Genomic DNA, 15,359 nt, shown 5'->3' on the forward strand with positions numbered 1-15,359 from the left:
ATAAATCACCACACTTAAGGGAACCAAGGAAAAGCTCATGTTTATTAAGGTATAGGCACACTAAAGCCAGAATATATTAACAAATCCAAGTAGCCCCAGCCCTTATCTGACTGAATGACCTTGAGTACCTACTGCTGGGCTTTTTTGCATCATGAATGTCACTCTTTTTTCTTTTGAGGATGTTAAGAGCAAGTATACACATGTGCCCTCTTTGTACTACCAGAAACACTTAACAGCAAAGATATCTTACTAAGGTATTGCTAAAATCCCAATTTCTATATGAAGATTTTCCGATCCCCTACTGCCTCCCCTTTAAGACTACCTCCAATCTATTGTCTTATAATAGTTGTTTGCATGTTGTCTTCTCTCTGAGTGAATTCCTTGAAAGTAGGGACTGGTTTTTTTGTTTTGTTTTTTTTGCCATTCTTTGTGTCCTTAGTGCTTAGCACAGTGCCTGGCACATAGTAAGAGCTTAATAAATGCTTGACTTGACGTACAACTTGTATTATTTGAAGGATTTCTCAAAGAGATGAGAGTGATGGAACAGGAGTCAGTAAACTTAGGTTCTAGTCAGGCTCTGACACTTGGCACCTATGTAACCTTGGGCAGGTAGCTCAACCTGTTTTAAAATCCTCTTGTCTTTAAAAGAATTGGACCTGGGGCAGCTAGGTGGCGCAGTGGATAGAGCACCAGCCCTGGAGTCAGGAGGACCTGAGTTCAAATCCGACCTCAGACACTTAACACTTACTAGCTGTGTGACCCTGGGCAAGTCACTTAACCCCAATTGCCACACACACACACACACACACACACACACACACACACACACACACACACACACACACAAAAGAATTGGACCAGACCATCTCTATATGGTCTCTTCCAGTGTGAATACATTATCATTTTGTCTGATATACACCATAGTTGATTGAAATAAAAAAATGCAACATTTTCACAATGGTATTTTGTACCTGATAGAGACAAGCAAAAGCCTCCCTCACCCCCTTGGTCCTAGAAACTGCCAAAGAATCAAATCCTGGACCCAGTTCCATGTTACTGAATGTTGTCAAGTAGGGCTGACAGCTAAACCATCTGAGCTTCTATCACCACCCAAAGACTTGGAGATGGTATTCAATTTCTGCTCTCCTGGGAGTCCGCCATCACTCCAATACTCACCTCTCTCCCAAAGTTGTAGTCCTAAAATCTTAAGCAGATGGCCATGGTCAACTGGGCTCCCCATACCCAGCATGGGTCATCTTGGCTGACCTCAGCCCATTCCTGTTCTACCATTGGTTTGTGTCGGTCTTGGCAATCAAGGCAGCAATACCATTCAAGGAAGTCTCCCCACTCTAATCCTTTTCAGTTGTTGATTAGTCCATCATAGCCACATAGCCAAAGTGATTTTTCTTAAGTGCAATCTAACTATATTATTCCCCTACTCAAAAAACTCTAGCACCTCCCTACTGCTTCTAGGACCAAATATGAACTATTTCATTTTTCAAGCCCTTCACAACTTAGCCCCAACCTCTTTCCAACCTCATTCTAAACTATTCCCCCATTCTTCATACATGGCAGGCACTTCACCTTATCTCTGTGCCTTTGACCTGTTTCTTAAAAGAATCCCTCACTTCAAGACACAGTTCAAATACTATTGTCTACTCAAAATATTTTCTGGCCCCAACCACGAAGGAAGGCCCTCCTTCCTTGGATTTAGTTTGTTTTTATTCTGTAGCTTTTTGTTCTTATGTATATACTTATACATTGGGTGCTATCTCACCCAATGTCAACTTCTTGAGAGCAGGAATTGATTCATTTTTGGTCTTTTAATCCCTAGTGCCAAGCAGAGTGCCTGGCATATATAAGGTACTTAATAAATTCATTTATTCATTTGTTTATCTATCGACTAAATGCTATAAAGACAACCATCTGAAAGTTAAACATGCCTAACTACAGAAAAACTTTAGTTTTAAATCTGCAATATTACTGCCAGGAGAACTTTACCCAAAGTACTAAAAGACTTTCATACTTTTCTGTTTTCTAAATTTTCAATGCATTGTTTCATGGTTCTTATATTTCCCTACAAAATTTTAATGTGATCACTGAAGTGAGTTGGCTTTTAAACTTAGCTTTATTTCTCAATCCGAGTAGAGACTAAAACAATATTTTATCTATTTTTATTAAAGGCTCTAAGGAAAAGGCATTCATGTCAGTCTTTCAAGTGGTTTCTCACTATCTGGCGTCAGGACAAAATATTTGCTGTTTCTAAAAGTAATAGGTCTTTTCTTCTCCTAAATATATTCATAATGAAACTCTGAAATGCAAAACGTTTTTAAGTGGGATGATAGAAGGGCAAAGCAAAAGAATGAAAATGCTACACGGAAGGACTGTGGTTATTTGGGTAGAAGCCCAATTTATCATATTACATCAAAAGGAAAAGAATCAAAATGAGATAACTAAATGATTTCAGATCCAGTTTAGCAAGTACCATACAGAATATCTGGGCTGAAGGGTCCAAGAGATTATGTAGTAGAACCCCTTGGTTTAGAAGTTAGGGAAACTGAGGCTCAAGTGATGTGCAGCTAATTAGTGGCAGAGTTGGCATTAGAGCTCAGATCTCCTGATCTGTATACGCTTCAGTTCCCTTGCAACTATACCAAACCCTAAAATAACTAGCAGATATCTGCCACTTGAAAAAACAAATATGAAGAATGGTTTTGAGTCTAAGAGACACAATAAACTAAATTCTTCAGCAGGAATTACAAATATAGTAAATCCACATGAGTTGTCCACAAAAAGTAGGGGGAATGTACTTTTATTTATGGGAAGATCCTGAATTTAATTGTTGGAATAGACACAGTTCACATTTCTTCCCCAACATGAAATTGGGTGTTTGGTGCCTTTGCTAATATGAAACAACCCAAGTGATCAACACAATTAAAACACACTTGTGCATTCTCACTGTGTACTTTACTGGGTTCTACCATAGCAAACAAGCCTAGTAATAAAATCTTAGGTGAATCCCATACATTTTCTAGAGCACTTATTTTTCTTTAGGACCTACTGTATAAAAAACTACAGTGCAAGAGCTAATTCAGTCATGAAGTGCTGAGCTGAGTAATTCTAACTTGTCCACACTTTAACCTATGGCTCTTATAGGAGATTCCTGTACTTAGCAGGACTTAAATTTACTGAGATTTCATCACTTTTGACATTACAGAGATGTCAAACCTAAGAGCCAATGAAAAGGAGCTTTTTCTTAGGTATCCATGGTACTTTTTTTTTTGGGGGGGGGGAGGGCAAGGCAATGAGGGTTAAGTGACTTGCCCAGGGTCACATAGCCAATAAGTGTCAAGTGTCTGAGGCTGGATTTGAACTCTGGTCCTCCTGAATCCAGGGCCAGTGCTTTATCCACTGTGCCACCTAGCTGCCTCCTCCATGGTACTCTTTTAAAGAAAATTTGGTGCTTGTAAAAAGAAGTTAGCTTATTAAAGTACCATAACCTTAAATCTGTCCAAATAGCCACTGCTACCAACACTGGCGTGCATGCACACGCGCACACGCGCACACACAAACACACACAACTCTCTCTCTGTCTCTCTCACTAATCATGGGCTATAAAGGACTCAAAATATGCATTAATGTTTCTAGGAAAATTCAAGTAAATACAATAATTCTAAAGCCGTAGTTTAGAGGTGTAGAGGCCTGCAGGGATAAGGCCAACCCCAGTCCTGATTGGGAAAAATTTGACAAAATAAATAAAAATACGACACAATGTTAATTTGTGATTTTTCTTAGTCAATATGCACTGGCAAGGATGTTTTTACTTGAGTTACACTACTGCCCTAGTCCAATAAACCTGCCTAACCAAGGTTCCCAAAAGAGATGTCAATTAGGAATAGCAGTATAGCCTAATGGTAAAAGCACCAAAGCAATCAATTGGATTTTAGTTCAAGCTTGGATATTACCTAGATGAATGACCTTAGACATAATCACTTAAACTCTCTGAGCTTGTTTCCTCAGAGAGGAAAAAGAATGAGATTAAACTAGATGATCTCTTATGAGTTCCCATGGATTCTAAAGTTCTATTCTATGGTAAATTCACTCTAAAATTTAATTACCTACATTACAACTTTGTCAAAAAAAAATTATTTTCTTTAAAAAAAAAAAGGCTATTTTTTTCCTGTTACTTACTGGATGATAACCCAATGAGAGACTGACTACATCTGGTATGTAATCTAAATGCTGAGCTACAGGCATGCACAAGATTTATGCTTAGGTTGGACTAGATCACCTCTAAGGTTCCTTCAAATCTATTATAGCACGATTATAACATAGCCCTCATCTCATTAATGACTAGGAGCCATTCAGTTTGCCAAATAAAATTCCTACAATATGAATGATCACTAGGATGTAGAAAAGTATTAGGAATCTATTATATGTCTACCACAACTTTAAATCAGTAACAGTGTTAGTGTTTGTACATGAAGATAGCACTGACCTATCAATACTGCTACGCTTTGAGATTTTTACTCACCGAAAGACCATGACAAATCTATAGCAATCCACACAAGCTCTTATGCCATACAGAAATGTATGTATGCCTTTGCCTTAGGACTAGCATCTTTGTAAGGTGGCAGTTTCCAGGGTTTCAAGCACAATTTGGTCAGGAAGCTCAAAGAAGCTAACTGACCCATTCTGAATGAATCCATTACCATGCCTTAGTATCTTACTCTAATTAACTTAGTTAACATCTAAGGGAAATATATTATTTTGAGCGCCTGGATAATTGCACTGAAATATTGCTGCCAAACTATCTTGACAAAAATTACCAAATTAATTAATATTTCTATACTTCTATACTTCTTTCTATAAACAACGATTAACTTGCCTCAAATGTGACTCATTTAAGGTAGGATATTTAACTAAATGTGCATAGACAATTTCTGTATACAGACTTTTTTTTTAACGGGGTATCATCAAAGTATATCTAAAGACTTAAAAATGACTGCTTTGAAAACAATCTCAAAATGAGCTAAAAGGATACCCATTCATTTTATTAGAAAGAGTGCAAGTGATTTCTAACAAACCTTAAATGCGCTACATAAGTGAGTTATTGGGTTTGATTTATCTAAATTTCCCAAAGATCACAACTGAAAATCCCAGCAGGACATGAACTCTCATCTCCTCCCCTCCCCCCACCCTTATATTCCAGTAGATAAAAGGTATAAGAGAACTTACTATGATGGACTTAAAGTTTTAAGAATTTAGTTTCTATCCGTGGGCTATGCAGACACATAATAAGAAAAAAATGATGGCGATTTTGAAGGAAACCTGTTTTCCCCTATGCCTTAAATGGGGGGTATTGGGGAAAGCACATCTTCCTTTAGAAAGCTGCGTTAGACCCTGTGCTTCAGTCAGGATGTACTACAGACCGGATGCACATAAAGACATAAACTTCTTTAAGGCAAAATCTACTATAAGCCACATATTAGTGTTGATTTCTAACATTCAATTCCTGCCCAATGCAAATCTATAAAATAAACTTAAAATGACCCACAAACCTGTGTTTTATTTTTAAAGGTCAGCAAGTCCTTGGAGATAGTATCGACTTTCAGCTGCTAACATATAGAAGTAATACATTCACTGCAATTTTCTCCATTGGGCTTATTACTACTCCAGTCAATGGTGCATTTCAGAGCTGGGAACATTTCCAATGAAGTTTTCATTGCTAGTAGTAAACAACATTGCTTCAACAGTCCATAACTGGTCAGCATTTAAGAGGGTCTCCCTCTTGAGCAGGTTGTCCAAGAATAAAAGCTCAACCACTGGCTCAAGAGAGGCAGAAAGTCTTCTCAATGGTTCAAAATGCATTTTAAGTTCAACTACAGGCCTTCTGCACCTGAGGTTCTGAGCACTTTAGGGCAATGGCTATAATCTTCCCGAACTCAGAAGGCCAACAAGGTGGCTGTCAAAACATCAGCACAGAGTGAAAGCCATATATATTAGTAGCCAGTGAGAAACATGGTTCAGGACCCTGTACTGCAGATGAGAGCACTGCAACTTGATGGCAAAGCTGAAAGAGGCAGAAGGAAAAGGGAGTTGGATGGCATGTTCATCCATGACAGCCACTGATTTGCTCTGTAGACTAGGCAAAATGAATACTCACTACTGTACTGGTTGGAGACTAGGCAGTAAGCAACAGTGCACCAGATAAATTTTTAGTTGGAACCACAGGGTTGGAAAGTTCTGGGATCCGACATAATGTCTACAGGAGCATCAATATTAAAATGAAAAGTCAGTATCTGGGAAACAGGAAGATTTCCCTCCCCTGGAATACTGGAAAGAGATGTAAAGACCACATCTTCAAGCGCCAGAGTGGAGACATTCTTCTAACACAATGAGTCCTGTTGCTTTCTGTTGGGAACCAAGCAATAATCAGTTTTAGCCCAACTTTTAAAGTAACAGTTAGTGCACCTACAATTAAATATGAAGAGGTGATGAATGTGTGAAGGATATACAGGAAAAACACTCAGAAAAAGAAATTCCATTATCAGGGCTAACTTGTACATCAATTTTATACACTCACACAACACATTCTACTCTAAGAATCCTAAGAGGAGTCAAGCAGTCTCTTTGACTGTTAGCTCATTCATCTACAGGATCTTGAGCACAAAGGTTTTTAGAGTTCATCATGCAATTCCCCCCTTTTTACAGATGAGGTAACTGAGGCACCCATAACTTAAACGATGTGCCCCTTCACCTCTTAAAATGAGTCTTCTTAACTGACAAGATGCACTGTTGTTAGTAGAAAAACTCTGGCCAGGCGAGTCAGTATCACTGATATTTCTGATCTTGTCAAATTTTCCCACTATGTAGGGTGAAAATGCCATGGGAAATTCCTACCTCTTGGGGGTGGGGAGTGTTACCTACATCCTTTTGCCCCTCCCATCTTGAATACAACCCCTTCCCTTTTCCTTCTCTCAGGTGGGAAAAAATTCCAGATTCAGGGCTATGAAATCATAGGATTTAGAGATAGAAGAGTCCTGAAAAGGAAGCTGTAAAATAAAAGCATTGGACCAGATTATCACCAAAGCTCTTTCCAAGCTCCAAATCCTATTGCTTCACTCGAGTGGTCTGAAAATTATAAAACTATTTCTCCTGGGCTACTGGGACTTGCAGATAGTATATGTTTCTTCCTCTATTCTACCTCTTATCCCAGCCCCATATTCTTCCCATTCCTAAAATCTGGCTCCCAAACTCTCACGCAGAACCCCCACATCCCGCAGAGGTCTATACCCCAAGCTACCGGCCCTGGGAGGGAACCCGAGTCCTGCCGGGCAGCAAGCAACCCCAAAGAGCTTTTCGGCTGCATCAAGCAGCCCCCAACTCCCACAAAGCAGGCCAGGGCTCAGGCCTCCTTGCACCAAAGGCCTCGGCGCCGGATTCTGCAGTTTCTGCGGGACGCTGAGCAGCCAGGGCCCGTCAGGGCGCCGGCTCCCGCCCGCCCCCCGCGGCCTAGCCCCGGTCCCCCGCCCCCGGCCCCGCCTTGGCCTCCTCCGCTCCCCGCCAGCCCGCGCCTACCCGTACCTGCCGGACCCGGGTCAGAGCGTCCACGAAACCATCGGACTTCATGCCCACCGGAGCCGCGCTCTGTCCCTGCACCAGCTCCGCCATTACAGCCGCCACCGCCACCGCCGCCGCCGCCGCCGCCGCCGCCACTCGGCTCCCCAATCCTGTCTCTTGCTCCGCTTGGGGACCCGTAGCCGGAAAGGGAAAGTCGCTTCACTTCCGCCGGAAAGGAAGCAAGGGGGCCCTCGGCTGGACCGGAGCTGGGGCGGTGGGCGGGGTCATGAACACGTGACCTTGGTCGGACCGGAACGAGGCTGGGGGTGGGGAGGTCTGCAGGTGGTCAGGCTGGCGAGGGGACGGTGGACCATTAGGATTGGAAGACTGTTCCAGGAAATGCCCCTACCTGGGGTGGTCCAGGGAAAGCGTGAGCATCTTTGCCCAGCGACATGTCGTGACTCATCCTCCCACCATGTTGCTGTCGTGACATAGCATGGTGGCATGGTGGTGGGACGATTATGGGTTGATGTGGGCTAGAGATTATTTCAGTCTTTGTGAGATGTTGCGACATGACCGACGCTGATGTCGTGAAAGACACCACATTTCCCCAAATGGCCTGGCCCCCGTGGCGATCTGTGTATGTTATTTAGGCATATTAAAAGCTGAGGGGACCTCAGAGACCAGAGCCTAGTCTACCTCCCTCAATTCAGAGATATGAAAACAGATCCAGAGAAGTTGTGACTTGCCCACAACCATCAGAAATGCGACTGAAGCTCCATTTTTCCAACTCCTAAACAAGTGCTCTTTCCATTACACTAGTTGTTTCTGTTGGGACTAAATGACAGAGTAGGGGTAGCTCAAAAAGTTGTACTGATTCTTCAAGGACAGAATTCTCTCTATAGAAAACCAGCCAGTTCATCTTAAACTTTGGAAGAAGCCTGGTGTAGTGGGAAGAGCATTGGATTAGTTTTTCAAGTCGGAAGGGACTTGACAACTGAGTCCAGCCGATGCCTGAAAAAGAGTCCTTGGTACAACACAACCAGGAAGTGGTTTTTGAAGACCTAAGACTACTCAGACTTTTTGAAGATCTTCAGGAGACACGGATTTCAGTTCCAACTCAGCAACTAACTGTATAAACTTGGACAAAGGCCCTTTTCCTGAGACTTGGTTCCCTTATCTTTAAAAGGAGGGGTTTGGACAAATGGTCTCTAATGGCCAACTAACATTCAATGTTCCCTGGTTCTCTGTGCGGCCTACAGAGCCACTATGGCATGTAAAGCCTGAATTCTTTCACCATGATTGGGTTGCACTGAAATGGGCTTGTTGTCCATTTCTCCTTGCTGTTGCCTGGTGACACAGCATAGGAATGTCACTGGCAGTGGAGCTATGACATCACACAGAAATATTACACCAAAGACATGAAGAGGGTTAGTTTCCTTTTACACATTCTTCAGAGGCAGTGGGCTCTTAATGAACACTAAACACTGTAGTAAGATCATTGTTTCTCTGTTGAATCAAAATACTGTTGGACAAGGATTTAGGATGTGAGCCTTAGAGTAGTTACTGAATTTGGATGGTTTAAAATAGATTCAGTAGATAAGAGGAGAAAGGGACTTAGAGTTAAAACAGGAGCATCTGTATGACTCTGAAAGGCAGAACAAAGACAAAAGGTTAGAAGTTTCAGAGAGACTATTTTAGCTCAGCATAAGGAAAAATTTCTTAACAATGAGAGTGGCCCAAAACTGGAATAGGTGCCAGGTGATAGTGAATTTCCCAGGTATAGGAAGTTTTCAAGTGTTAGTCAGTAAACATTAAGCACTTACTCTGTCAGAAACTGTGCTAAGCTCTAGGGATACAAAGAAAGGCAAAAAAAAAGACAGTCCCTGCTCTTATGGAGCTCCCACTTTAATGTGTGAGTTGATGAAAACAACTAGATATGATAAATTGGAAATAACAGAAGGAAGGCACTAGGATTTAAGAGGAATGGGAAAGCCTTCCTGTGGAAGGTAGGATTTTTTTTTTTTTTTTGCTGGACAGTTAGGGTTAAGTGACTTGCCCAGGGTCACACAGCTAGTAAGTGTTGTGTCTGAGACTGGATTTGAACTCAGGTCCTCCTGAATCCAGGGCTGGTGCTCTATCCACTGCACCACTTAGCTGCCCCAGAAGGTAGGATTTTAACTGGGAATTGAGAAAAACCAGGAAAGCCAGGATCAGCATTCTGGACATGAGGGACAGCCAGTGAAAATACTCAAGAGTTGGGAGATTGAAGTGTCTTGGAGAAAGAACAAGGAGGCCAGTGTCACTAGATTACAGGTTATGTGGAGCATATAAGGAATAAGAACGCTAGAAAGGTGGGGGGAGGGGCAGGTTACATAGGGTTTTGAAAGGCAGAGGATTTTATATTCAGTTTTGGAGGTGATAAGGAGTGACTAGAATTTATTGAGGGGGTAGGGTGACATGGTTAGACCTGCCCATTAGAAATATCACTTTGATAGCTGATTGGAAGATGGACTAGAGTAGGGAGAGACTTGTGGCAGGTAGACCAACCAGTCTGCTGAGATCCTGGACCAGGATGGTAGCAGTATCAGGAGAGGGGAAAAGATGTTATGAAGGTAAAATCGGTAGTCTTGGCAATAGATTGGATATGGGGAGTATAAGGAGTCAAAGATGAAACCTAGGTTGTGATTCTGGAAGGCTGATGGTACCCTCAACACTAATAGAGAACTTAGGGAGAAGGCAGGGTTTGGGGGAACAGATAATAAGTTTAGTTTTGAATATGTTGAATTTAAAATGTCCACAGGATATATACATCCAATAGGCATTTGCAATTTGAGATAGAGGTCAGCAGTGAGGTTAGGACTGGGTAAGTAGATTTGGGAATCATCAGCACAGAGATGATAATTGAATCCATGGAAGCTGATGAAATAACCAAATGAAATCACATACAGGGAGAAGAGAAGAGGGCCCCTAGGACAGAACCCAGTGGTATATCTGTGGTCACTGGGCATGAGCTGGATAAGCTCCAGCAAAGAGGAAAACAGGGAGAAAGTAATGTCCCAAAAACTTAGAAGAGAATAATTGACAGTATCAAAGACTGCAGAGAGGTCAAGAAGAAGGAAGACTAAGAAAAGGTCATTAGATTTGGCAATCTGTTGTTCAGTTGTTTCAGTCATGTCTGACCCTCTGTGACCCCATTTGGGGTTTTCTTGGCAAAGATACTGGAGTGTTTTGCCATTTCCTTCTCCAACGGATCCAGATTTGGCAATTAAGAGATCATTATTAACTTTGGAGAGTGCTGTTTTGGTTAAATGATGAGGTCAGAAGCCAGATTGTAGAGTTAAGAAGAGAGCGAGAGGGAAGGAAATAAATGCTCCTGTTGTTAAGATGGCCTCAAGTTTAGTCACAAAGTGGGGAGAGTCATATGAGACAATAGGTAGCAGGAATGGATGAAATCAAGTGAGGGTTTTTTGAAGATGGGGAAGACATGAACATGTTTGTAAACAGTAGGAAAGTAACCAGTAGAAAGAGAGAAATTGAAGGTTAGTGAAAGTGGAGGCAATAGGGCAATCTGCTGGAGAAAATGGGATGGAATGAGATCACTTGTACATGCCATAGCAAGGAGGAAGGTCACTTCATTATGTGATACAGGGGTGAATGAAGCTAAATGGGCAACTATTGATATTTATACTGTAGATAGAATTCATGTTTTGACTAAGGATTGGACTAGAGCCACCTTGGAGATCCCCTTTAGCCCTTAAATTATATACCTTGGTGGCATTAGAGATCTTCTAGTTCAAGGGATCTTAACCTTTTTTGTATCATGAACTCCTTTGGTAGCCTGGTGCAACCAACAGAACCCTCAGAATTTTTATCTATCTATCTATCTATCTATCTATCTATCTATCTATCTATCTATCTATAATTGAAGGAAATGCTAAATTTCAGTTATCAATTAGTAAAAATAGATATGTATTTTCCCCCAATCCAAGTTCATGGGCTCCCCTAAAATCTACCTAGGAACCCCAAAGAGTCTATAGACCCTAGATTAAGAACCCTCGATCTAGTCCAACTCTCTTAAATTGAGGCCTAAAAGAGGAAATGACCTATTGAAGGTTCCAAAGCTGGTTAGCGCCAGAGCTGAGATTATAGTATTTAATATATCGTGGTAATCCTCTCTTTAGTATTTCTTGAGTGCCTATGAGTAAAGAAGGACTTGAATATAGATATTTTGAATTCCTACAGTGACCCAAATGACCAACCTTCAGAAGCTTCTGTAATACTTCATTTGAAAATGGTAAGAAGCTTTTAATTCTCATTCAGATGATGCTTTAAGATTTACAAAGCACTTGCCTAATAACTCCCTTTCTCTAATTTTCCACTTCTTATCTTTTGAGTTCTTCCATACTTCCTACAACCAAGTACAGATGCCCTCCCCTGCCCCTTAAAAATTTTAATTTCACCCAGCATTCCCTCAAATTATAACCCTCTATATCTCTCTTCCTTTTCATAGTCAAATTCCTAGAAAAAGCTTGTTAACATTCTTTGCTTCTACCCTTTCACTAGCTATTCAACCTTGCAATCTTACTGCACAACCACTTGACTGATTTACCTCTTTCCAAGCTTAAGATCCATCTTTATATATATATATATATATATATATATATATATATATATATATATATATATATATATATATGCAGTCCTCATCCTTATTGACATCTCTGTGGGGTTTGACATTGTTGATTACCTCTTCCTCCTGGATATTTTCTCTTCCCTAGTCTGTTATGGATTTCTTTCATCCTATCCTATTGATCCTTCTGTCTTCTTAGCTAGTTCATTATCATGCTCCATCTCTGTACTCTAGGGCTCTGTCCTGGCCCCTCTTCTTTTCTCTCTACTATCTTGGTAATCTAATCAGCTTCTATAGATTCAGCTGGCTGACTCAGACAAACTGAGACCTGAAAAAGACCTTAGCTTAAAAAGGCCAAGGTCTCCCACTGCATCTGGGGCCATCTCCAGTCATCCTGGTTTATATCTTGCCACTGGACCCAGATGGCTCTGGAGGAGAGAGTGAGGTTGGTGACTTTGCACAGTCCTGCTTCACTTAAATTCCAATTCAGTACAAGTCATGACATCACCCTGATGTCATGGTCCTTGAGGGCAGGAACTCTTTCATATTTGTTATCACCATTACTTAGCACAGTGCCTGACACTTCGTGGACAAATGTGCTTGCTGATTTATTGATTGAGGTAGAAACTCAATTTTACTGATGATGAAACTAAGTCAAGATCACACAAGTGGTAAATGTCAGCAGTGGGATTTGTGATGTTTAAAATCTAAATGTGTGGTCACCTTAAATTAGAAGCTTTAGCACCAGTCTTTGGACATTAAGCATTTACTAAAGCATACTAGGTATTGGTAAAAGGAGAACATGTGGAGTTCAGAAAGTTAAGAAAAGGCCTATCTAGCCTAGAGTTCCAGCCTGGTCTAGTTCTTCCTCAAGCCCCCTACCACGAGCCTGCTTCAACCATGAACTGCCCGAGCAAACTGAGTGTGGAAGCTTTTTATAGGTCTGGAGGAGAGGTGGTCCTTTCACACTGCTTCCAGTTGATTGGTTAGTGTCACCCAAAACCATTGGTTCACTGGACTTGAAGGTGGTCTCTTGTTGAATTCAAAGTCCTTAGCTTCTGAAAACAATACCTTCTTAAGGGCCCGCTAGGTGTGGTTACAATTTAATCAACTTTAAATAGGCTAATCAGCAAAGTCAATCATTCTCACTTAATTCAATCAGTTTAGATTAATCACTAGGTGGGCCTTTTAGTATCTGCCAAATCCCATCATTTTCTCACATATTCAAACATAGGTTTTTTACAACTTTAGGGAATCTTTCTTGTATCCTATACAACTATGTAAAATGTTTGATAATGTGGAATCACTGTAGAAGTTTAAAATTGTTTTCAGCACCTTTTTTTCTTTAAAAAAAAAAGATTTAGAGCTGGAAGAGGTCTCAAAGGTTATCTTGGCCAATCCCTTCATTTTACAAGTGAGAAAAGATCACAACATAGGGAAGTAACATCCCCATAGTCATATAGGTAGTAAGTGTTTGTGGCAGGATTGCAAGAATTTAGACCCTTTGGTGTCACATTTAGCACTTTACTGGATCATACTGGATTGCCTTATAAGCAGTGTACTATAAAGAACACTAAATTTGAAGTCAGAGGACCTAGTTCAACCAATCAGTCAAAAAATTATAAAGCACTTCCTATGTTTTATGTGTTAAGTTTGAACCCTCAGTCAGCTGTTGACTACATGTGTGGCCTTGGGTAAGTCAATATACCTCTCTGGGCTTCAGTTTCCTCCCAAGTAGAGTGATGGGTTGGACTGGATTATTTCTAAAACCCTTCTAGCTGGAAATTCTATGATCTGGTACTAATAAATTATGGATCACACACCTTTTACAAACATTTCACTTTAAAGTTTTATCGATGCCTTTTGCTTTTATGTTAGTGATTTCTGGAAATACCACCCTCTAAATTGAATCTTCTCTTATAGCAAAGAAAAATAGTTAAGCAAAAACACTTGATATACAATGTTTGTGTCTGACTTTTAAAAATCTAAAAAAAAAATGAGTAATAGGAAATAAAAGTGAAAGAATGTGGAGAGAGTGCCTATGGGATGGTGGTATTGGAGGGTGAGGACTATTTCATGGCCAATTAATCCCCTGTTTCTTGTCATCAGGAAAGTAGGCTCCATTTGAATTGGTGGGTAGCAAGAGTGGGAGTAGAGAGTATTCAATCAGCAAACAAATGATGCTACACTGAGAGGTCTCTGTACACAGCAACTGAACCAGCTTGCCCAAGAATAAGAATAATAGCTCACATTTTTATAATGCCATAGAGTTTTCAAGGCATTTTCCTCACAACAACCCTAATCCTATTTTAGTCTGTGCTTTCAAAAGAGCAAAACTTTTGGTCCTTTGTCACCTTTGTTTAAAGTCTTAATTGGGTATTCAATCTGCAATCTGGCCCCAACTCCCCTTGGACAGGGAGGGTGGCATTATAGATAAAGTGCTCAAGAGGACCTAGAGACAGCAATTATCTGTGTGACCCCAAAGCAAATCAATTAACCTCTCTGAACCTGTTTCCTCATCTGTAAAATGAGGATGATAATAATGGGTTACAGTAAGGCTCAAGTGAGATAATGTAAGTCAAGTGCTTTATAAACTTTATAATCCTGTATTTAGTTATTTCTATTACACTACACAAATATTTTTCTGTAGCCAGACAACTTTGCTCTTTACTGTCTGTGTGGTAGTTTGTAGGGAACCATTTAGCCTCTCTGATCCTCAGTTTCCTCATCTAGCAAATGACCTCTGAGATTCCATTCAACTTTAAATCTATGTTCCTATGGTTTTAGAGTCCTCAGATGTGTCTTGTGCTTTCCTGCCTTGGAGCCTTAGTCAAACTTCCCTTTCCCCACTAGAATTACTTCCCTGTTCCTTTTGGTTTATCGAATCCTTCAAGGACTAATTCAAGTCACACCTCCTCTGTGAAGGCTTCCCTGACCACTCTAGCCCATTAATCTCTCTTCCTCCTTCTATGTTTTAAACTTTGTTTCCTCCACAGCACTCAGCACAGTGCTAGGCATCTAATAGACACTCAGTAAAAATCAATTTGTTGATTGATAGAAATAGCCAGTTTCTCCTTCATCTTCCTGCTCTTCCTGCTGCAATGTTTGAAGTTCAGGTAGCTCCATATAAATATTTATAGAGAGAACATGAAACACAACCTGA

At 40.7% G+C, this 15,359-nt stretch overlaps 1 protein-coding gene across 4 annotated transcripts in view; it reads right to left on the reverse strand.

Moving 5' to 3' along the window:
* Positions 1-7,716, reverse strand: part of FUBP3 (far upstream element binding protein 3) — a 69,664-nt gene extending 61,948 nt beyond the window's left edge. For 2 of the 4 annotated variants that reach the window (XM_043987396.1, XM_043987395.1), the window contains exon 1: positions 7,588-7,716. In XM_043987396.1, the coding sequence (XP_043843331.1) occupies positions 7,588-7,674 (87 nt within the window). In that variant the 5' untranslated portion in view covers positions 7,675-7,716. Of the gene's footprint in view, positions 1-5,561; positions 6,415-7,587 lie in introns of all 4 variants that reach the window. The other 2 variants (XM_043987400.1, XM_043987397.1) reach the window with 2 other exon arrangements.
* Positions 7,717-15,359: the final 7,643 nt, after the last annotated feature.

The sequence above is a fragment of the Dromiciops gliroides genome, chromosome 2 (assembly GCF_019393635.1).
Source record: "Dromiciops gliroides isolate mDroGli1 chromosome 2, mDroGli1.pri, whole genome shotgun sequence".
Taxonomy (NCBI): Eukaryota; Metazoa; Chordata; class Mammalia; order Microbiotheria; family Microbiotheriidae; genus Dromiciops; species Dromiciops gliroides.